Source organism: Bombina bombina, chromosome 1, assembly GCF_027579735.1.
Source record: "Bombina bombina isolate aBomBom1 chromosome 1, aBomBom1.pri, whole genome shotgun sequence".
In the NCBI taxonomy this organism is placed as follows: Eukaryota; Metazoa; Chordata; class Amphibia; order Anura; family Bombinatoridae; genus Bombina; species Bombina bombina.
This window is the reverse complement of record NC_069499.1, coordinates 611,010,663-611,033,108: the sequence shown is the minus strand read 5'-3', so window position 1 is coordinate 611,033,108 and position 22,446 is coordinate 611,010,663. Positions and strand designations below refer to the sequence as shown.

General features: G+C 42.9%; 1 protein-coding gene across 2 annotated transcripts in view; it reads left to right on the top strand.

Moving 5' to 3' along the window:
* The window catches only part of CLCN5 (chloride voltage-gated channel 5), a 526,001-nt gene that overhangs the window by 331,934 nt on the left and 171,621 nt on the right, over positions 1-22,446 (top strand). For both annotated transcript variants that reach the window (XM_053698989.1, XM_053698988.1), the window contains one exon: positions 4,587-4,774. In XM_053698989.1, coding sequence (XP_053554964.1) covers positions 4,587-4,774 — 188 coding nt within the window. The remainder of the gene's footprint in view (positions 1-4,586; positions 4,775-22,446) is intronic.

Genomic DNA, 22,446 nt, shown 5'->3' with positions numbered 1-22,446 from the left:
GTTCCTAAGAATTGCATTTCTGGACCATCACTTCCAGTTTGTGGCCCTTCCTTTTGGTCTGGCAACGGCCTGAGAGTCTTCACGAAGGTTCTGAGGGAGCTGCTTGCAGTGGCCAGATCCAGGGGCATTGCTGTGGCGCCTTACCTAGACGACATTCTGGTTCAGACGCCGTCGCTCAGCATTGCAGAGAATCATTTGAGGGCTCTTCTTCTGCTCCAATCTTACGGTAAGATCAACTAAGGAAAGAGTTCCCTGGTTCCCAGCAACAGGGGGGAGTTCCTGGGCGCGATAATATAGAATCTTTGTCCGTGAAGATATTTCTCACAGTTCAGCGGCGGAGGAAGCTTGCGTCCACCTGTCTTGCCCTTCAGTCCTCCTCAAGCCCATCGGTGGCTCAATCTATGGAGGTTATAGGTCTCAGGGTGTCAAGCATAGATGTCATCCCATTCACCAGGTTCCATCTCAGACCTCTTCAATTGTGCATGTTGAGACAGTGGAACAGCGATCATATCTATCACAGCTGATATTCCTGGATGTTTGGACTCAGAACTCCCTCTCTTGGTGGTTTCGTCCAGAGCAACTGTCCATGGGGACATCCTTGAGACCATCCTGGGAGATTGTGACCTCGGACGCCAGTCTGTCAGGGTGGGGAGCTGTTTGAGGTGCCAGGATGGCACAAGGAAAGTGGTCCAGGGAGGAGTCTCTCTTTCCGATGAACATCCTAGAAATACGCGCAACCTACAATGCTCTGAAGACTTGGCCTTCTCTGGGGTCGGTCAGATTCCAGACCGACAACATTAGCTTGGTGGCTTACATCAACCATCAGGGGGTTACGGGGAGCCCCCTTTCGATGAGGGAGGTGTCTCGCATTCTGGAGTGGGCGGAGTCCCACGACTGCCCGCTCTCAGCGATTCACATTCTGGATGTGGACAACTGGGAAGCAGGCTTTCTCAGCAGACAGTCCTTCCATCTAGGGGAATGGCCTCGTGTTTGCTGAGATTTGTCACAGATAGGGAACTCCGGAGATAGATCTCATGGCGTCCAGACTCAATTGCAAACTACCTCAATACAGGTTGAGGTCCAGGGATCCCCAGGCAGAGCTAATAGATGCCTTAGTGGTTCCTTGGGGATTCAGCCTAGCTTTCATTTTTCCTCCGTTACCATTTCTACCTCGCATAGTGGCACGCATCAAACAGGAGCGGGCCTCGGCCATTCTGATTGCTCCTTCGTGGCCGCGGAGGATGTGGTTTGGGGATCGGGTGGGGATGTCAACCTCTCTGCCGTGGAGCTTACCCTGTCACAGGGATCTGCTGTCACAGGGCCCCTTTCAGCATCAAAATCTAGATTCTCTGATTTGGACTGCGTGGAGATTGATCGTCTAGTCTTAGCTAAGAGAGGCTTTTCTGAAAGTGTGATTGATACTCTAATTCAAGCAAGGAAGCCAGTAACTTGTCGCATCTACTATAAGGTGTGGAGGACTTACTTGTCCTGGTATGAGAAGCATGGATATCCTTGGCATAAGGTGAAGGTATCTAGGATTCTGTCCTTTTCTCCAGGATGGTTTGGAGAAGGGTCTTGCCGCTAGTTCCTTAAAGGGACAGATTTCAGCATTATCAGTCTTGTTGCATAGGAGACTCGCTGAGCTCCCTGACATAATCTTTTGTTCAGGCTCTGTTTAGAATCAGACCTGTCTTTAGGCAGTCGGCTCCGCCTAGGAGCTTAAACTTAGTACTTAAGGTTTTGCAGAGGATTCAGTTTGAACCTATGCATTCCATAGACCTAAAGGTACTGTCGTGGAAGGTTCTCTTCCTGTTGGCTATTGTATCGGCACGCAGAGTATCTGAGCTAGCTGCCTTGCAATGTGACCCTCTTTATCTGGTGTTAAATGCAGATATGGCGGTACTGCACACTGGGTTGGGGTTTCTCCCCAAGGTGGTGTCTAACCATAACATCAATCAGGAAATAATTGTTCCTTCTTTGTGTCCTAACGCTTCTTTTTCAAAGGTTACTTCATTACCTGGATGTGGTTCGTGCCTTGAAGTTTTATCTTCAGGCTATCAAGGATTTCAGACAGTCTACATCTCTTTTTGTGGTGTATTCTGGGAAACGCAAGGGGCAAAGGGCCTCTGCTACTTTGTCTTTTTGGTTGAGGAGCTTGATTCGCTTGACTTATGAGACAGTGGAACATAAGCCTCCTCAGAAGATCACGACTCATTCAACTAGAGCTGTGGCTTCGTCTTGGGCCTTCAAGAATGAGGCCGCTATGGAGCAAATTTGTAATTCGGCTACCTGGTCCTCCTTACACACTTTTACAAAGTTTTACAAAATTTACGTTTTTGCTTCTGCAGAAGCTGTTTTTGGGAGAGACGTTTTGCAGGCTGTGGTGCCCTCAGATTAGGGTCCACCTTTTACCCTCCCGGTTTCATTCAGTGTCCTCTAGAGCTTGGGTATATGTTCCCAATAGTAATGAATAAAGCCGTGGACTCTCCTCCCCTTTAGATGGAAAACTTAAATTATGCTTACCTGATCATTTCATTTACATTGAGGGGAGGAGAGTGCAAGGCTCCTGCCCGTATCTCCGTTGGGCGGCCCTAAATTTATTCATCTTCTGGCACCTTTTTTACCCTGATATTTCTCCTACTGTTCCTGGTTCCCTCGGCAGAATGACTGGGGGATGAGGGAAGTCAGGGAGGTATTTAAGCCTTTGGCTGCGGTGTTTTTGCCTCCTCCTGGTAGTCAGGTTCTTAATTCCCAATAGTAATGAATGAAGCCGTGGACTCTCCTCCCCTCGATGGAAATGAAATTATCAGGTAAGCATAATTTATGTTTTTGCTTTTACTAACAAACTGCTCTGTTTAATAGCTTACCTCTTTCTTTATTTGTTGCCTAACTTCTCTGTATTTTTATCTTATTAAGCTGTAATGTAGAATAGTTGAGCCTGCTGACATGGCACTTCTAATGCTTTGAGGCTGACATAACTGTTTACCGATTAGTCTGCTGCAGGGCATTGGCATAAACACAATATTGTGAAGATTAATTTGTTCACCCAAACTGGAGAGCATCTTTGCTACTTTATTATACTTTACATTAGGTTTTACAGCTACTAATTTGCTGTATTCTCTGCTGTGTCATACAAAAAAAATGGCAAAGGAGTATGTAAATAGATGAGGGGAGCTAGAAGCGGGGCATAAATTGATAACAGGGAGAGTTAAAGGGACAGTCAACTGTCATGATTCAGATAGGGCAGACAATTTTAAACTACTTTCCAATTTAGTTTTATCATCAAATTTGCTTTGTTTTCTTGGTATTCTTAGTTGAAAGCTAAACCTAGGTAGGCTCATATGCTAATTTTTAATCTCTTGAACGCCGCTTCTTATTTTGTATGTAAAAGAGAAAAGACTGAGCACAAAATAAAGTGGGTCTTTTACGATTTGCCAGATTGACATCTGAGACACTAGAATATCAATATTACAGTCACATCAATGCATGTATGACACAGAATGGGCTGATTAAAGTGGATATTTGGTAAATAAAAAACATGGTTTCAAATCTGGGCACTAAAAAATTAACCTTTTATGAAACACACTGCTAACAAATTTTAACTATGGCTATTACAAACAGGCAATTTTACAAAAATGTACTAAACAAAATAGCATTAGTTTTCAAAACCTTTAAAGATTACGCCCTTCTACCTTTTTCCCGGAATACATTCTGCGCCATAATCAGTAGGGCTTGCTAAACTGCCCGCACACAATATAATAATCTAGTGATCTTAGTATAAGGCCTGTGCTATTTGGGGTAGGTACACTGGGGAAAAAACAGACTAACGCAATCAAAGTGACGTATAATGTTAAAGATAGGAATCACATGCAGGAATCTGTGTAAATTCAGAGCAATTATCCAAAAATCTAATCCATAAAAAAAATTAACCCTTCTTGAAACACCAGGTAATATTTGCATGCTCAAATGTATATCTAGCAACCTTGTAAGAGCCATCCACAAAATTGAAAACCAAACTAAACAAATTATCATTGATTGAAGATAGTAAAGCTGTTGTCGGTTACCCCACTCCAGGTCTGTCCTGAAGGCAGCTAGCACAGCAGAGTTTGTTGAATGTCACGAAAACTGGCAAAGTCCTTTAATTTGTTACCACCATTAGGACTATACTGGGAATACAGGGAAAAAGCTTACTTGGCTTAAGGAGAAACATATGTGGAAATACCAGTATCAACATCCTGTGTGCAAGCCTACTATACGTAAATGTGGCTGTTACTCACTTGTGTCACTGCTTACTATGCAAAGCCAGCCATCAGAACTGCTTGTTTTATTAATAAGGATTTTTCAATGGTGCAATTTTTTTTTTATTTTTTTTTTAGATTTTAGTGAAGTGGACAGAAAAGATAGTTTCTATATTTGAGGAAGCTGGAGACCGCAAGACTTCTCTAACTACCATAAAAGTGCACATGTACCTTACTACTTACTTTGGTGTCACCATTTTGAGTGGATATTAAACTGATTTACTAGTAAGTGTTATCTGGAGACTTGAGGAGCATATCTAATGACTAATGTACTCTTTTCTTCTGCAGGTTCCTTGGCTGGCCTGATTGATATCTCCAGCCACTGGATGACTGATCTGAAGGAAGGTATCTGTGTAGAATGGTTCTGGTTCAATCATGAACAGTGCTGCTGGAATTCTATGGATGTGACCTTTTCAGAGCGAGTTAATTGTCCAGAATGGAGAAGCTGGTCACAGCTCTTTCTTGGCAAGTCAGAGGTATGGTGAAACTGTGTGGGGAAACCTAGGTTTTTTTCTGCATGTATTTTTTTTTTCCTGTTATTATTTTTACTACGCTATGTAAGTGTGTAGCATTGCATGGATAAAGAGAGATGTCTAATTGAAACTTTACGTACATGTAGCACATATAGCAAGCCTCATCTGGACAGCAGCTTATATACTAGCAAGTCTGTCCTGACAAAACTACCTTTTCAATGGATTGTGGAGCGAAACACGCATTGGCTTCAACTGGAAAACCATGGATTAATTTATAAGAAACTGCTGTCCTGATGGGACTGACTATATGCTCTACATGTAGGTGAAGCTTAATGGAGACATATCAGTAGAATGGTGTATTTTCTTGGTGCTTTAAGGGACATAATAGTCATTTTGGGAACAAAAAACATTTAAAAAAATGAACCTGACATTTACATTTTTATAATTGTCATCCATTATTTATTTTTCCTTCTATATGAGGAGAATCCAAGGCATCATTCCTTACTGTTGGGAAATACTGAACCTGGCCACCAGGAGGAGGCAAAGACACCCCAGCCAAAAGCTTAAATACTCCCCCTATTTCCCTCATATCCCAGTCATGCTTTGCCTTTCGTCACAGGAGGTTGGCAGAGAAGTGTCAGAAGATTCGGAGTAGTTCCTTCAAAATGGGACTGGAATTTTAAGTAGTCTTGTCAGACTCTCAGTGAGATCATTGACGAATGTTAGAGTCTGGAGATGCAGGGATAGTCGATGCAAACCCATCCAGACTTGTATTAACAGCTCTTCCATCAATCAAGTCCATGTCACGAGCGATGCTACAAGACTGTCAAACTTGAGAGGCTGTGTTTCTGTTCCACGGCATAGATTCTGGTAAGATTATTTCATTTTTTTATACAAATATGATAACGCAAGAAGACAGGGTCACAGTGTGGCTCCTTTTATCTGTTTATAATCAAGGGTTAATATCCCCGGAGGGGGATTATTGAACAGGGGGGATTTATCACATAATTTTATTTTATTACGATTATGCTGCGACATGTGTGAGATGTGGCTCAGGCAGATGTTGGAAAGTACAGGTTTTACATTTAGTTTTTGGAAGCTGCACTGCCTGAAAGGCTTGGCGCGCTTTTTTCCTATAGCATGGGCAGTCCTGCATTGCGCACCATGTGACCGTGTGTGGTTACACTGATTTCCTTTTTCCTGACCGTGCGGTTTACCGGAGAAGAAGCGGTTTCTCTGTTTGGCCAGGGTCATAGGAGGTGGTGAGTTCCCCAGCCATTGGGGGTATAAAGGTGCCATTTTATCTTTTTATCTATAGTCTGCTTATAAGCGCAAGCTATGGAGGATTCTGATGCATTAGAGGGTACTCCCTCTTTACCTAAATCTAATACCTGTCTACATTGTGAGGAGACCGCGGTATACCCGCCTGTTGAGTTATGTTCAACATGCCTTGATAAAGTAATCATGTCAAAGAAAGTTAATATGTTTGATACCACTGAGCTGTCCACCTCTGAGGAGTCTCTGCCCCATGAGGTGTGTACCCTACAGTCATCTCCTAATACACATGCAGCTTCCTGTACTGAGCAATTGCAAACGGCAGTGTCTACGGCCTTTAGTGCTTTACCTCGCCCTGCTAAGCGCAAGCGAAAGGTTAAATATTGCTGTCCTTCCCAGGGGTCATCTACTAGCTTACTGGATTTATCTGATACAAGATTATCCGATGATGAAGGCACCTCTGATACTTCAGAGGGTTCTCTTTCTGGGTCTGAATCTGCTGCCTCTAGGCCTCCAGCTGTGGAGGAACCAGACTTTAGATTTAGGATTGAGCATTTACGCTTTCTGTTGAAGTAAGTTTTGGCTACAAAAAAAATCCCAAATCCTAAATTAGATAAGGTCTACAAGGACAGGGTTGTACCACAAACATTCCCGGTTCCTGTAAAGATGGCGAACATTATTAAGAATGAATAGGAAATAATTGGTTCTTCTTTTTCCCCTTCTTCCTGTAAAAAATTGTTCCCGGACTCTCAATTGGAGTTGTGGGGCTCTATCCCTAAGGTGGATGGCGCTATTTCCACGCTTGCTAAACGCACTACTATCAAGCAAGAGCAGGCATCAGTGATACTGATTGCTTCATTATGGCCGCAAAGGATGTGGTTCGTGGATCTGGTGAAGATGTCTTCATCTCCTCCATGGAAGTTACCTTGTCGCAGGGATCTGCTGTAACAGGGTCCTTTTGTTCATCAAAATCTAGATTCTCTGAGGCTGACTGCGTGGAGATTGAATGCTTAGTCTTAGCCAAAAGAGTTTTTTCTGAGAGAGTTATTGACACACTCATTCATGCTTGTAAGCCAGTTATTCGTTGCATCTATCATAAGGTGTGGAAAGCTTACTTATTCTGGTGTGCTTTCGCCTGGCATAAGGTCAAGGCTGCCAGGATTCTTACCTTTCTCCAGGAGGGTCTGGAGAAGGGCGTTTCTGCCAGTTCCCTGAGGGGACAGATTTCGGCCCTTTCTGTTTTGCTGCACAAGAGGCTTGCGGAGCTCCCTGATGTGCAATCCTTCATTAAGGCTCTGATCAGGATCAGACCTGTGTTTAGATCTAATGCTCCACCTTGGAGTTTGAATCTTGTTCTTAAAGTTCTTCGTGTGAGCCTATGCATTCGTTTGACATTAAGTTGTTGTCCTGGAAGGTTCTTTTTCTATTGGCTATTGCGTCGGTAGGCAGAGTTTCTGAAATGGCTGCCTTGCAATGGGAGCCTCCTTATCTGGTGTTCCACACTGATAAGGCTGTCCTACTTACCCACTTGGGTTTTCTTCCTAAGGTGGTATCTGATCATAACATCAATCAGGGGATTGTGGTTCCTTCCTTATGTGCTAATCCTTCTTCTACGAAGGAACGTTTACTTCATAATCTGGATGTGGTTCGAGCTTTGAAGTTTTATCTTCAAGCTACTAAGGATTATTAGGAGTATAGCATAATAGTCGCCATATTATTAGAATGTGCACTGAAGCTGCATTGATAACCTAGCTATGTCTCACCTAGGATTATTTCTATAGTGATTCACTATAGAAATAATCCTAGGTGAGACATTGCTAGGTTATCAATGCAGCTTCAGTGCACATTCTAATAATATGGCGACTATTTAACATAAGCATTTGCAGTAATTCATATGTAAACTCATATGACCATATTATCATTGTAGCAATTACAGGGTCTAACATGGGGCGTTACTAAATAAAGTAACGAAGTTGCTATAAAATAACTAAGGTACAATACAAGCTACATCAGCAGCTGTAACACTTAAAATATTAGTTCTTCGGGCACAAGTAATACAGTTACACTATATATATTATTTCTAAATGCAGCGATATTATTCTTGTCCTATTCCTTTCATTTGCTAAATTTATGCAGCGGCTGTCATAGCTTATAACATCATTTGTCATTAGGCAAACATTGTACATAACCGGTAATCTGGTTATTTAGGACCAGTCAAATAGGCTTTGGGTATAGTTTTCCTAACAGTAAGGAATGATGCTGTGGACTCTCCTCATATTAAGAAGGAAAACCTAAATTATGCTTACCTGATAATTTCATTTCCTTCTGTATGAGGAGAGTACACGGCCCCCGCCCATATACTCTGATGGGCAGACCAAAATTAGTTTTTCTCTTCCGGCACCATTTATACCCTAATATTTCTCCTACTGTTCCTTGCTCCCTTAGCAGAATGACTGGGATATGAGGGAAGTAGGCGGAGTATTTAAGCCTTTGGCTGGGGTGTCTTTGACTCAGTATTTCCCAACAGTAAGGGATGATGCTGTGGACTCTCCTCATACAGAAGGAAATAATATTATCAGGTAAGCATAATTTTTGTTTTTTGCATTCTTGAGTTATTTACCTTTTAAATTTATAAGCTTTCCAGTGCCCTCTTAAATCGACTTTCATAAACCAATAAGCAGGGCAGTCGAACGACTGCTGTGTATACCTGCTCATGCGCAGACTGCTTGGCTCATTCCTCCACGCTGTCTACACCTATAAAAACACCTTTAAAAACAATCAAAGATCTGTTGATAATATTCCTGTTGATACACTATTTCTTTTGCAAGATGTACCGAGTCCATGGATTCATCCTAACTTGTGGGATATTGTCCTTCCTGACAGGAAGTAGCAAAGAGAGCCCACAGCAGAGCTGTCTATATAGCTCCCCCCTTAACTCCACCCCCCAGTCATTCTCTTTCCTGGCTCTAAGGTGGAAGGGTAAAGAGAAGAGGTGTTAAACTGTTAGTTTTATTTTATCTTCAGTCAAGTGTTTGTTATTTTTAAATGGTACCGGTGTTGTACTATTTACTCTCAGGCAGGACATAGATGAAGATTTCTGCCTGGAGGATGATGATCTTAGCATTTGTAACTAAGGTCCACTGCTGTTCCCACAAAAGCTGAGGAGTACAGGAAAACTTCAGTGTGAGGAATGGTTTCTTGCTATACAGCAATGAGGTATGTTCAGTCATATTTTCTGCAGAGACTGTGTTAACTCAGAAAGGCTGACAGTGTCCCCATTAGGGGAAGGGTTAGCAGTAATCCTAGTGTTATCAGAGGTTTTTACTAGCTTGCATAAAGGGTTAATTTCTCTTAAGTGTGTTCAGTCCACGGGTCATCCATTACTTATGGGATATATTCTCCTTCCCAACAGGAAGTTGCAAGAGGATCACCCAAGCAGAGCTGCTATATAGCTCCTCCCCTCACATGTCATATCCAGTCATTCTCTTGCAACCCTCAACAAAGAAGGAGGTCGCGAGAGGAGCTGGAGTTTTTACTTAACTATTCTTCAATCAAAAGTTTGTTATTTTAAATGGCACCGGAGTGTGCTGTTTTTCTATCTCAGGCAGTATTTGGAAGAAGAAACTGCCTGCGTTTCTTTCTATGATCTTAGCAGGCGTAACTAAGATCCACTGGCTGTTCTCGACATTCTGAGGAGTGGGGTAACTTCAGAAACTGGGAATAGCATGCGGGGTCCTCCGCAAATGAGGTATGTGCAGTACATTATTTTCTGGGAATGGAATTGACTAAGAAATTACTGCTGTTACCGTATGATGTAAGTACAGCCTTAAATGCAGTAGTGGCAACTGGTATCAGGCTGATAAATGTATGCGCAGTAGAGTTATTTTCTAGGGACTAGAATTTAACTGAGAAAATACTGTTAAAACTGAAATAATACTTAAGCCTTATCTGCAGTGGTAGCGACTGGTAGCAGGCTTAGTGATAACTTTGCATGACATTGGAAAATGTTGTTTTTTAATAAAACGTTTACTGGCATGTTATTCGTTTTTGTGAGGTACTTTGGTGATAAATCTCTTTGGGCATGATTTTTTCCACATGGCTAACATATATTTTCTGCATGGAAACCGTTATATCAGGGCTCCCACTGTTGTAATAGGAGTGGGAGGGACCTTGTTTTAGCGCCTTGTTGCGCAGTTAAAATTCTAGCACAGTCGTCCTGCTTCTTCCTCCTTGATCCAAGACGTCTCTAGAGAGCTCAGGGGTCTGCAAAATTCATTTTTGAGGGAGGTAATCAGTCACAGCAGATCTGTGACAGTGTGTTTGACTGTGATTAAAAGCGTTAAATCTTAATTGATATCCGTTTTATCCGTTTTGGGTATTGAGGGGTTAATCATCCTTTTGCTAATGGGTGCAATCCTCTGCTAATAATACACTTCTTGTTAAGAATTGTTTAATTATATCTGTATTTTGAAGCGCTGCAGCGTTTTTTATATTGCTTGTAAACTTATTGAAAGTGATTTCCAAGCTTGCTAGTTTCATTGCTAAGTCTGTTTAAACATGTCTGATTCAGAGGAAGCTGTTTGTTCATCATGTTCAAAAGCCAATGTGGAGCCCAATAGAACGATGTGTACCAATTGTATTGATATAGCTTTGAATAAAAGTCAATCTGTACCGATAGAGAAAATATCACCAGACAACGAGGGGGAAGTTATGCCGCCTAACTCTCCTCACGTGTCAGCACCTGCGTCTCCCGCTCGGGAGATGCGTAAGATTGAAACGCCAAGTACATCTAGGCCCTTACAAATCACTTTACATGATATGGCTAATGTTATGAAAGAAGTATTATATAATATGCCCGAATTAAGGGGCAAGCGCGATAGCTCTGGGTTAAGGACAGAGCGCGCTGATGACACGAGAGCCATGTCTGATACTGCGTCACAATTTGCAGAACATGAGGACGGTGAGCTTCATTCTGTCGGTGACGGTTCTGATCCGGGGAGACCGGATTCAGAAATTTCAAATTTTAAATTTAAGCTTGAGAACCTCCGTGTGTTACTAGGGGAGGTATTAGCGGCTCTGAATGATTGCGACATGGTGGCAATTCCAGAGAAAATGTGTAGGTTGGATAGATACTATGCGGTACCGGTGTGTACTGACGTCTTTCCTATACCAAAAAGACTTACAGAAATTATTAGTAAGGAGTGGGATAGACCCGGTGTGCCTTTTTCCCCTCCCCCGATATTTAGAAAAATGTTTCCTATGGACGCCACCACACGAGACTTATGGCAGACGGCCCCTAAGGTGGAGGGAGCAGTTTCTACTTTAGCCAAACGTACCACTATCCCGTTGGAGGATAGCTGTGCTTTCTCAGACCCAATGGATAAAAAATTAGAGGGTTATCTTAAGAAAATGTTTGTTCAACAGGGTTTTATATTGCAGCCTCTTGCATGCATTGCGCCTGTCACGGCTGCAGCGGCATTCTGGTTTGAGTCGCTGGAAGAGGCGATTCGCACAGCGCCATTGGATGAGGCTTTGAGCAAAGTTAGAACCCTTAAGCAAGCTAATGCGTTTTTCAGATGCCGTAGTACATCTAACCAAACTTACGGCTAAAAATTCCGGATTCGCCATACAGGCGCGCAGAGCGCTCTGGCTTAAATCCTGGTCAGCGGATGTAACTTCCAAATCTAAGCTACTTAACATTCCTTTCAAAGGGCAGACCTTATTCGGGCCCGGCTTGAAGGAAATTATTGCTGACATTACGGGAGGTAAGGGCCACGCCCTTCCTCAGGACAGGGCCAAACCAAAGGCCAAACAGTCTAATTTTCGTGCCTTTCGTAACTTCAAGGCAGGAGCAGCATCAACTTCCTCCGCTCCAAAACAGGAAGGAACTACTGCTCGTTACAAACAGGGTTGGAAAGGCAACCAGTCATGGAACAAGGGCAAGCAGGCCAGAAAGCCTACTCCCGCCCCTAATACAGCATGAAGACAGGGCCCCCTATCCGGAGACGGATTTAGTGGGGGGCAGACTTTCTCTCTTCGCCCAGGCTTGGGCAAGAGATGTGCGGGATCCCTGGACGTTGAAGATTATATTTCAGGGATACCTTCTGGATTTCAAAACCTCTCCTCCACAAGGGAGGTTCCATCTATCGAGGTTATAAACGAACCTAGTAAAGAGAGAGGCATTTCTACAATGTGTACAAGACCTCTTAATCATGGGAGTGATCCACTCAGTTCCGCGATCGGAACAGGGACAAGGATTTTACTCAAATCTATTTGTGTTTCCCAAAAAAGAGGGAACCTTCAGACCAATCTTGGACTTAAAGATCTTAAACAAATTCCTAAGGGTACCATCGTTCAAGATGGAAACCATTCGAACCATCCTACCCATGATCCAAGAGGGTCAATATATGACCACAGTGGACTTAAAGGATGCTTACCTTCACATACCGATTCACAAAGATCATTATCGGTACCTAAGGTTTGCCTTTCTAGACAGGCATTACCAGTTTGTGGCTCTTCCCTTCGGGTTAGCCACGGCCCCGAGAATTTTTACGAAGGTTCTGGGCTCACTTCTGGCGGTACTAAGACCACGAGGCATAGCGGTGGCTCCGTACCTAGACAACATTCTGATACAAGCGTCAAGTTTTCAGAATGCAAAGTCTCATACAGAGATAGTTCTAGCATTTCTGAGGTTGCATGGGTGGAAAGTGAACGTGGAAAAGGGTTCTCTGTTACCACTCACAAGGGTTCCTTTTCTAGGGACTCTTATAGATTCTGTAGAGATGAAGATTTACCTGACGGAGTCCAGGTTATCAAAGATTCTCAATGCTTGCCGTGTCCTTCATTCCATTCCAAGCCCATCAGTAGCTCAGTGCATGGAGGTAATCGGCTTAATGGTCGCAGCAATGGACATAGTGCCATTTGCGCGCCTGCATCTCAGACCGCTGCAACTATGCATGCTCAGTCAATGGAACGGGGATTACTCAGATCTGTCCCCTTTGCTAAATCTGGACCAGGAGACCAGAGATTCTCTTCTCTGGTGGTTGTCACCGGTTCATCTGTCCAAAGGAATGACCTTTCGCAGACCAGATTGGACGATTGTAACAACGGATGCTGGGGAGCAGTCTGGAATTACCTGAAGGCTCAGGGATCGTGGACTCAGGAGGAGAAACTCCTTCCAATAAACATTCTAGAATTAAGAGCAATATTCAATGCTCTTCTAGCTTGGCCTCAGTTAGCAAAACTGAGGTTCATCAGATTTCAGTTGGACAATATCACGGCTGTGGCTTACATCAATCATCAAGGGGGAACCAGGAGTTCCCTAGCGATGTTGGAAGTCTCGAAGATAATTCGCTGGGCAGAGTCTCACTCTTGCCACCTGTCAGTGATTTACATCCCAGGCATGGAGAACTGGGAGGCGGATTTCCTAAGTCGCCAGACTTTTCATCCGGGAGAGTGGGAACTTCACCCGGAGGTATTTGCTCAACTGATTCGTCGTTGGGGCAAACCGGATCTGGATCTCATGGCATCTCGCCAGAACGCCAAGCTTCCTTGTTACGGATCCAGGTCCAGGGACCCGGGATCGGTGCTAGTAGATGCATTAGCAGCCCCTTGGGTTTTCAACATAGCTTATGTGTTTCCACCATTTCCGTTGCTACCTCGACTGATTGCCAGGATCAAACAGGAGAGGGCATCGGTAATCCTGATAGCGCCTGCGTGGCCACGCAGGACCTGGTATGCAGACCTAGTGGACATGTCGTCCTGTCCACCATGGTCTCTACCTCTGAGGCAGGACCTTCTGATTCAGGGTCCTTTCAACCATCCAAACCTAATTTCTCTGAGGCTGACTGCCTGGAAATTGAACGCTTGATTCTATCAAAGCGTGGGTTTTCGGATTCGGTTATTGATACATTAATACAGGCTCGGAAACCTGTGACCAGAAAAATTTACCATAAGATATGGCGTAAATATTTATATTGGTGCAAATCCAAGAGTTACTCATGGAGTAAGGTTAGGATTCCTAGGATATTGGCTTTTCTACAAGAGGGTTTAGAAAAGGGTTTATCCGCTAGTTCGCTAAAGGGACAGATTTCCGCTCTGTCTATTCTTTTACACAAACGTCTGGCAGAGAATCCAGACGTCCAGGCTTTTTGTCAGGCTTTGGCTAGAATTAAACCTGTGTTTAAAGCTGTTGCTCCTCCGTGGAGCTTACACTTGGTTCTTAAAGTTCTTCAGGGTGTTCCATTTGAACCCCTTCATTCCATTGATATTAAGCTTTTATCTTGGAAAGTTTTGTTTTTGATGGCTATTTCCTCGGCTCGAAGAGTCTGAGTTATCTGCCTTACATTGTGATTCTCCTTATCTGATCTTTCATTCAGACAACTACTAAACCTGGGTTTTTACCTAAGGTTGTTTCTAACAGGAATATCAATCAAGAGATTGTTGTTCCATCATTATGTCCTAATCCTTCTTCAAAGAAGGAACGTCTTTTGCATAATCTAGACGTGGTCCGTGCTCTGAAGTTCTACTTACAGGCAACTAAAGATTTTAGACAAACTTCTTCTCTGTTTGTCGTTTACTCTGGACAGAGGAGAGGTCAAAGGGCATCGGCTACCTCTCTCTTTTTGGCTTCGTAGCATAATACGTTTAGCCTATGAGACTGCTGGACAGCAGCCTCCTGAAAGAATTACAGCTCATTCCACTAGAGCTGTGGCTTCCACCTGGGCCTTTAAGAATGAGGCCTCTGTTGAACAGATTTGCAAGGCTGCAACTTGGTCTTCACTTCATACTTTTTCCAAATTTTACAAATTTGACACTTTCGCTTCTTCGGAGGCTGGTTTTGGGAGAAAGGTTCTTCAGGCAGTGGTTCCTTCTGTTTAATGTTCCTGCCTTGTCCCTCCCATCATCCGTGTACTTAGCTTTGGTATTGGTATCCCATAAGTAATGGATGACCCGTGGACTGAACACACTTAACAAGAGAAAACATAATTTATGCTTACCTGATAAATTTATTTCTCTTGTAGTGTGTTCAGTCCACGGCCCGCCCTGTCTTTTTAAGGCAGGTTCTAAATTTTAAAATTATAACTCCAGTCACCACTGCACCTTATAGTTTCTCCTTTCTCGTCTTGTTTCGGTCGAATGACTGGATATGACATGTGAGGGGAGGAGCTATATAGCAGCTCTGCTTGGGTGATCCTCTTGCAACTTCCTGTTGGGAAGGAGAATATATCCCATAAGTAATGGATGACCCATGGACTGAACACACTTAACAAGAGAAAACATAATTTATGCTTACCTGATAAATTTATTTCTCTTGTAGTGTGTTCAGTCCACGGCCCGCCCTGTCTTTTTAAGGCAGGTTCTAAATTTTAAAATTATAACTCCAGTCACCACTGCACCTTATAGTTTCTCCTTTCTCGTCTTGTTTCGGTCGAATGACTGGATATGACATGTGAGGGGAGGAGCTATATAGCAGCTCTGCTTGGGTGATCCTCTTGCAACTTCCTGTTGGGAAGGAGAATATATCCCATAAGTAATGGATGACCCGTGGACTGAACACACTACAAGAGAAATAAATTTATCAGGTAAGCATAAATTATGTTTTTCTGTGGGCACTAGGTTTGTTATGTGAATTTAAGACAAACTTTTTGTGTCTGGGAGTAACGTTTTATGTTTTATGGGACATTTGCTTGAGGGTTCTTTGGGGTTGTTTATAACCCACATGGCTTTCAGGCAGGGTTTGTTAGTTTTGTGTAGGCCCCAGCAACATCGAGTGAGGTGGTGGGGCCTACATTTACAAGCAGCAAGCAACTTCTCCTGAGGTCCTGATAGTCTTCTGAGGGACTAATTGAAGCTTTAAACCCCATATTATCACTTCCTAAGGGCAGGTAGGGCCACAGCAGAGCTGTGGCAAGGTGCTTTGGGGGTTTTTAACCGGTTTTAGACAATTATCAATCATTTTTTTTTCATTTGGGGGTCTATTTCTTTACTTGTGGTGCAATCCTTCTAAAGCTTAGTGGGTACACTGTTAAAATTTCGGAATTTTTGAAGGAATTTTAACCTGTTTTGCAGTTTGTGTATGCCTTTTTTTCTCTTAAAGGTACAGTACTGTTTTTGCAAATTGGTTTTTTTCATTACATAAAGTGTTTTCCAAGCTTGCTTGCTTCATTACTAGCCTGTTAAACATGTCTGACACTGAGGAAACTCATTGTTCAATTCGTTTAGAAGCCATTGTGGAACCCCCTCTAAGAATGTGTCCCAATTGTACTGATATGTCTATAAATTGCAAACAGCATATTTTGACTTATAAGAATTTGGCATTAAATGATTCTCAGACAAGTAAATCAGGTTTCGCCATCTAGTTCTCCCCAAGTGTCACAACCAGTTACGCCCGCACAAGCAACGCCAAGTACTTCTAGTGCGTCTAATTCTTTCACCTTGCAAGATATGGCCTCAGTTATGAATACTACCCTCGCAGAGGTTTTATCTAAACTGCCAGGATTGCAAGGGAAGCACAGTAGCTCTGGGTTAAGAACAAATGCTGAGCCTTCTGACGCTTTAGTAGCCGTATCAGATATTCCCTCGCAATGTTCTGAGGTAGGGATGAGGGATTTGCTGTCTGAGGGAGAGATTTCTGATTATGAAAAGATGTTCCCTCAGACAGATTCAGATATGACGGCATTTAAATTTTAAGCTAGAGCACCTCCGTTTATTGCTCAGGGAGGTTTTAGCTACTCTGGATGATTGTGACCCTATTGTCGTTCCAGAGAAATTGTGTAAAATGGACAAATATTTAGAGGTCCTGTTTACACTGATGTTTTTTCGGTCCCTAAGAGGATTTCGGACATTGTTACTAAGGAGTGGGATAGACCAGGAATTCCGTTCGCTCCCCCTCCTGTTTTTAAGAAAATTTTCCCCATTTCTGACACCATAAAGGACTCATGGCAGACGGTCAATAAGGTGGAGGGAGCTATTTCTACTCTGGCTAAGCGTGCAACTATAACTATTGAAGAAAGTTTTGCTTTCATTGATCCTATGGATAAAAAGTTAGAGGGTCTCCTAAAGAGAATTTTTGTTCATCAGGGTTTTCTTCTTCAACCTATAGCGTGCATTGTTCCGGTAACCACTGCAGCTGCTTTTTGGTTTGAGGCTCTAGAAGAGGCTCTTCAGATGGAGACCCCACTAGATGATATTTTGGACAGAATTAAGGCCCTTAAGTTGGCTAATTCTTTTATTACAGACGCCACTTTTCATCTTGCTAAGTTAGCGGCAAAGAATTCAGGTTTTGCCATTTTAGCGTGAAGAGCGTTATGGCTTAAGTCCTGGTCAGCTGATGTGTCATCTAAATCTAAGCTTTTGACCATCCCTTTCAAAGGTAAGACCCTATTCGGGCCTGCACTGAAAGAGATAATTTCAGACATCACTGGAGGGAAGGGTCATGCCCTTCCTCAAGATAAGTCAAATAAGACAAGGACCAAACAAAATAATTTTCGTTCCTTTTGAAACTTCAAGGGTGGTCCCACTTCCTCTTCCCCTGCTGCAAAGCAAGAGGGGAACTTTGCTCAATCCAAGCCAACCTGGAGACCTAACCAGGCTTGGAACAAGGGTAAACAGGCCAAAAAGCCTGCTGCTGCCATTTAGACAGCATGAAGGGGTAGCACCTGATCCGGGACTGGATCAAGTAGGGGGCAGACTTTCTCTCTTTGCTCAGACCTGGCAAGAGACTTCAGGACTCCTGGGCTGTAGAAATTGTAACCAGGGGTATGTCCTAGATTTATAAGATAATCCTCCAAGGGGGAGGTTCCATCTTTTTCAATTGTCTGTAAAGCAGACAAAAAGAGAGGCGTTCTTACGCTGTGTAGAAGACCTTTTTACCATGGGAGTGATCTGCCCAGTTCCGAAAACAGAACAGGGGCAAGGTTTCTACTCCAATCTGTTTGTGGCTCCCAAAAAAGAGGGAACCTTCAGACCAATTCTAGATCTCAAGATCCTAAACCAATTCCTAAGAGTTCCTTCCTTCAAGATGGAGACCATTCGGACTATTTTACCAATGATCCAGGAGGGTCAATATATGACTACCGTGGATCTAAAGGATGCGTATCTACACATTCCTATCCACAAAGATCATCACCAGTTCCTCAGGTTTGCCTTTCTGGACAGGCATTACCAGTTTGTGGCTCTTCCCTTCGGGTTGGCCACGGCGCCAAGAATCTTCACAAAGGTGCTAGGGTCCCTTCTGGCGGTCCTAAGGCCGAGGGGCGTAGCAGTGGCGCCTTATCTAGACGACATCTTAATTCAAGCGTCGACTTTCCAACTTGCCAAGTCTCACACGGACTTAGTGTTGGCCTTTCTAAGATCTCATGGGTGGAAGGTGAACGTGAAAAAGAGTTCTCTTATTCCTCTCACAAGAGTTCCATTCCTGGGAACTCTGATAGATTCGGTGGACATGAAAATATTTCTGACGGAGGTCAGGAAATCAAAGATTTTAACACCTGCCGAGCTCTTCATTCCATTCCTCGACTGTCAGTGGCTCAGTGTATGGAGGTAATCTGACTTATGGTAGCGGCAATGGACATAGTTCCGTTTGCTCGCTTGCATCTCAGACCACTGCAACTATGCATGCTCAAACAGTGGAATGGGGATTATGCAGATTTATCTCCTCAGATAAATCTGGATCAAGAGACCAGAGACTCTCTTCTTTGGTGGTTGTCACAGGATCACCTGTCCAGGGGAATGTGTTTCCGCAGGCCAGCGTGGGTTATTGTGACGACGGACGCCAGCCTACTGGGCTGGGGTGCAGTCTGGAATTCCCTGACAGCACAGGGTTTGTGGACTCAGGAGGAGGCCCTCCTACTGATAAATATTCTGGAATTAAGAGCGATATTCAATGCTCTTCAAGCGTGGCCTTAGCTGGCTTCGGCCAGATTCATCAGGTTTCAGTCGGACAACATCACGACTGTAGCTTATCAATCATCAAGGGGGAACAAGGAGTTCCTTGGCGATGATAGAAGTTTCCAGGATAATCCGATGGGCAGAGACTCACTCTTGCCATCTATCAGTGATATATATCCCAGGGGTGGAGAACTGGGAGGCAGATTTTCTAAGTCAGACTTTTCATCCGGGGGAGTGGGAGCTGATGGCGTCTCGTTAGAACGCCAAACTTCCTCGTTACGGATCCAGGTCAAGGGATCCTCAGGCAGTACTGATAGATGCTCTAGCAGTACCCTGGTCGTTCAACCTGGCTTATGTGTTTCCACCATTCCCTCTCCTTCCGCGTCCGATTGCCAGAATCAAACAAGAGGGAGCTTTGGTGATTTTGATAGCCACGCAGGACTTGGTATGCAGACCTGGTGGACATGTCATCTCTGCCACCATGGACTCTGCCACTGAGACGGGACCTTTTGATTCAAGGTCCATTCAAGCATCCAAATCTAATTTCTCTGCATGCAGCTGACTGCTTGGAGATTGAACGCTTTATTTCATCAAAACAGGGTTTCTCTGAGTCGGTCATAGATACCTTGATTCAGGCTCGAAACCCTGTCACCAGGAAGATCTATCATAAGATATGGCGTAAATATCTTTTTTGGTGTGAATCCAAAGGCTACTCATGGAGTAAGATCAGGATTCCTAGGATCTTGTCTTTTCTCCAAGAAGGATTGGAGAAAGGATTGTCTGCTAGTTCCTTAAAGGGACAGATATCTGCTTTGTCTATTCTGTTGCACAAACGTCTGGCAGATGTCCCAGACGTTAGGGCTTTTTGTCAGGCTTTAGTTAGAATTAAGCCTGTGTTTAAACCTGTTGCTCCGCCATGGAGTCTCAATTTAGTTCTTAAAGTTCTTCAGGGGGTTCCGTTTGAACCCATGCATTCCATAGATATTCCACAGAAAGTTCTGTTTCTTCTTGCTATCTCTTCAGCTCGAAGAGTTTCTGAACTATCTGCATTACAATGTGACTCGCCTTATTTTGTTTTCCATGCTGATAAGGTGGTTTTGTGTACCAAACCTGGGTTCCTCCCTAAGGTTGTTTCTAACAGGAATATCAATCAGGAAATTGTTGTTCCTTCTCTGTGTCCTAATCCTTCTAAGAAGGACCGTCTGTTGCACAACTTAGACGTGGTTCGTGCCTTGAAGTTTTATTTGCAGGCAACCAAAGATTTTCGCCAATCATCTTCTTTGTTTGTAGTCTATGCTGGAAAGTGTAGAGGTCAAAAGGCTACGGCTACCTCTCTTTCCTTTTGGCTGAAAAGCATCAGCCGTTTGGCTTATGAGACTGCTGGACAGCAGCCTCCTGAAAGAATTACAGCACACTCCACTAGAGTGGTGGCTTCCACATGGGCTTTTAAAAATGATGCTTCTGTTGAACAGATTTGTAAGGCTGCGACTTGGTCTTCGCTTCATACCTTTTCCAAATTTTACAAATTTGATACTTTTGCTTCTTCTGAGGCTATTTTTGGGAGACAGGTTTTGCAAGCAGTGGTGCCTTCCGTTTAGGTTCCTGTCTTGTCCCTCCCTTCATCCGTGTCCTAAAGCTTTGGTATTGGTATCCCACAAGTTGGGATGAATCCGTGGACTCGGTACATCTTGCAAAAGAAAACAGAATTTATGCTTACCTGATAAATTTCTTTCTTTTGCGATATACCGAGTCCACGGCCCGCCCTGTCTATTCAAGACAGATAGTATTTTTTATGTAAACTTCAGTCACCTCTGCACCTTATAGTTTCTCCTTTTCTTCCTTGGCCTTCGGTCGAATGACTGGGGGGTGGAGTTAAAGGGGGAGCTATATAGACAGCTCTGCTGTGATGCTCTCTTTGCTACTTCCTGTCAGGAAGGACAATATCCCACAAGTTAGGATGAATCCGTGGACTCGGTACATCGCAAAAGAAAGAAATTTATCAGGTAAGCATAAATTCTCTTTTGCCTTTGAGGTATCATTAATTAAAGATAGGAAAATATACTGTGTGGTCTAGTGTGAAATGCAGAGACACAGATAATTGCCTTATATCGTAGACAATAGTCCCGGCTACTAAATCCAAGTGGCTAAGTGAATGGGGAAGGAGGGAGATTCAGTTTTATATTATATATGTGTTATTTGCAGATATGAAATATTACTCAATATAGAGTCTTATTAGAGTAATGAAGTATTATAAAAACATAGTGTTCTTATAATACTTAATTACTCTAATAAGACTCTATATTGAGTAATATTGTTCTTATAATACTTCATTACTCTAAGACTCTATATTGAGTAATATTCCATATCTGCAATATTTATTTACTTTATGTTTATGTTTGCCGTTCTCTTAGAACACAGGCAGATCTGCTCATATATCATATTATATAGGAATTCAGGGCACATTCTGCACTTGATACAAGGGGGAAACACCTAGTTGCCTAGGCAACCTCGTAGTAAGTGAGTTTTTTTTTATTTTTTTTTAATTTCTCAGCTGCACAGAGTTTTAGCTTCCTTTTTCCTAAGACAGCACTGAAATTCCTGCCATGCATGAGCTCTCCGTCCTGTCTACACTCTTCGTCCGGCTTCTGCTGACTTTCTCAAGACACTGATAACAGCTGGTCTGTGTTATGTGGCCGTTATCAGTGTCTTAAAGTCCGCAAAAGCCGGACGAAACGCGTAGACAGGACGGTCTACTTGAAACCTGACAGCACTTAGTAACATACCTATGAGCATAAGCTTAAAAGACTGAGCGGAGGATATACGGAACAACTTCCTTCAATCATTACGGAGGCAGAGGTTGTGTGGAACTGTCAAACTGATCTGATATACGGGCTTATTGTAACCAAGGCTTAATGATTTTAACTTTCTTGTAAGTGCAATTGATTATGTGCTTGTAATAAGTGTTTAAGATTCACCTTGAATCGTGGATGCGCTCTTGTGCTTTTTTGTTCCAGTATTTTCTACAAAAAGGTAATAATTTCATATTCTTGTAGTTGCATAATGACAAAATAAAAGCCATTAACTTGTAATATGTTAGTAAAATATATTTTACATTTACTAAACAGTATCTTTGTTATTGCTCTTTAAGGCTTAGCAGAAAAGACATTTCTGTTGTGTTGCTATAGAAAAACATAACAACCAAGTCTTAATGTTTATGAACCAAGTAAATGTCCTTTTACTGCAATTATTTTTTTAATAGCCAAACTCCACCCACCGTTTGCCTTATTTGGAGGAGCCGATCTGGGCTTTAGTGTGTAGGCAAGTCTTATCACAGCCATAAAGTTAGTATAAAGGGAATTGTTTTGCAGTTGTTTTCTGATAAAGCCAAATGGAGACTTAAACATAAGAAGTCAGCAGGGTGCGTTCCAAGTTCCTAGAATTAGAAACTACGCCAGTTTCAGAGCTAAATTACATGAAATAGGGCAAAATGAATAATTAAAATATGTTTC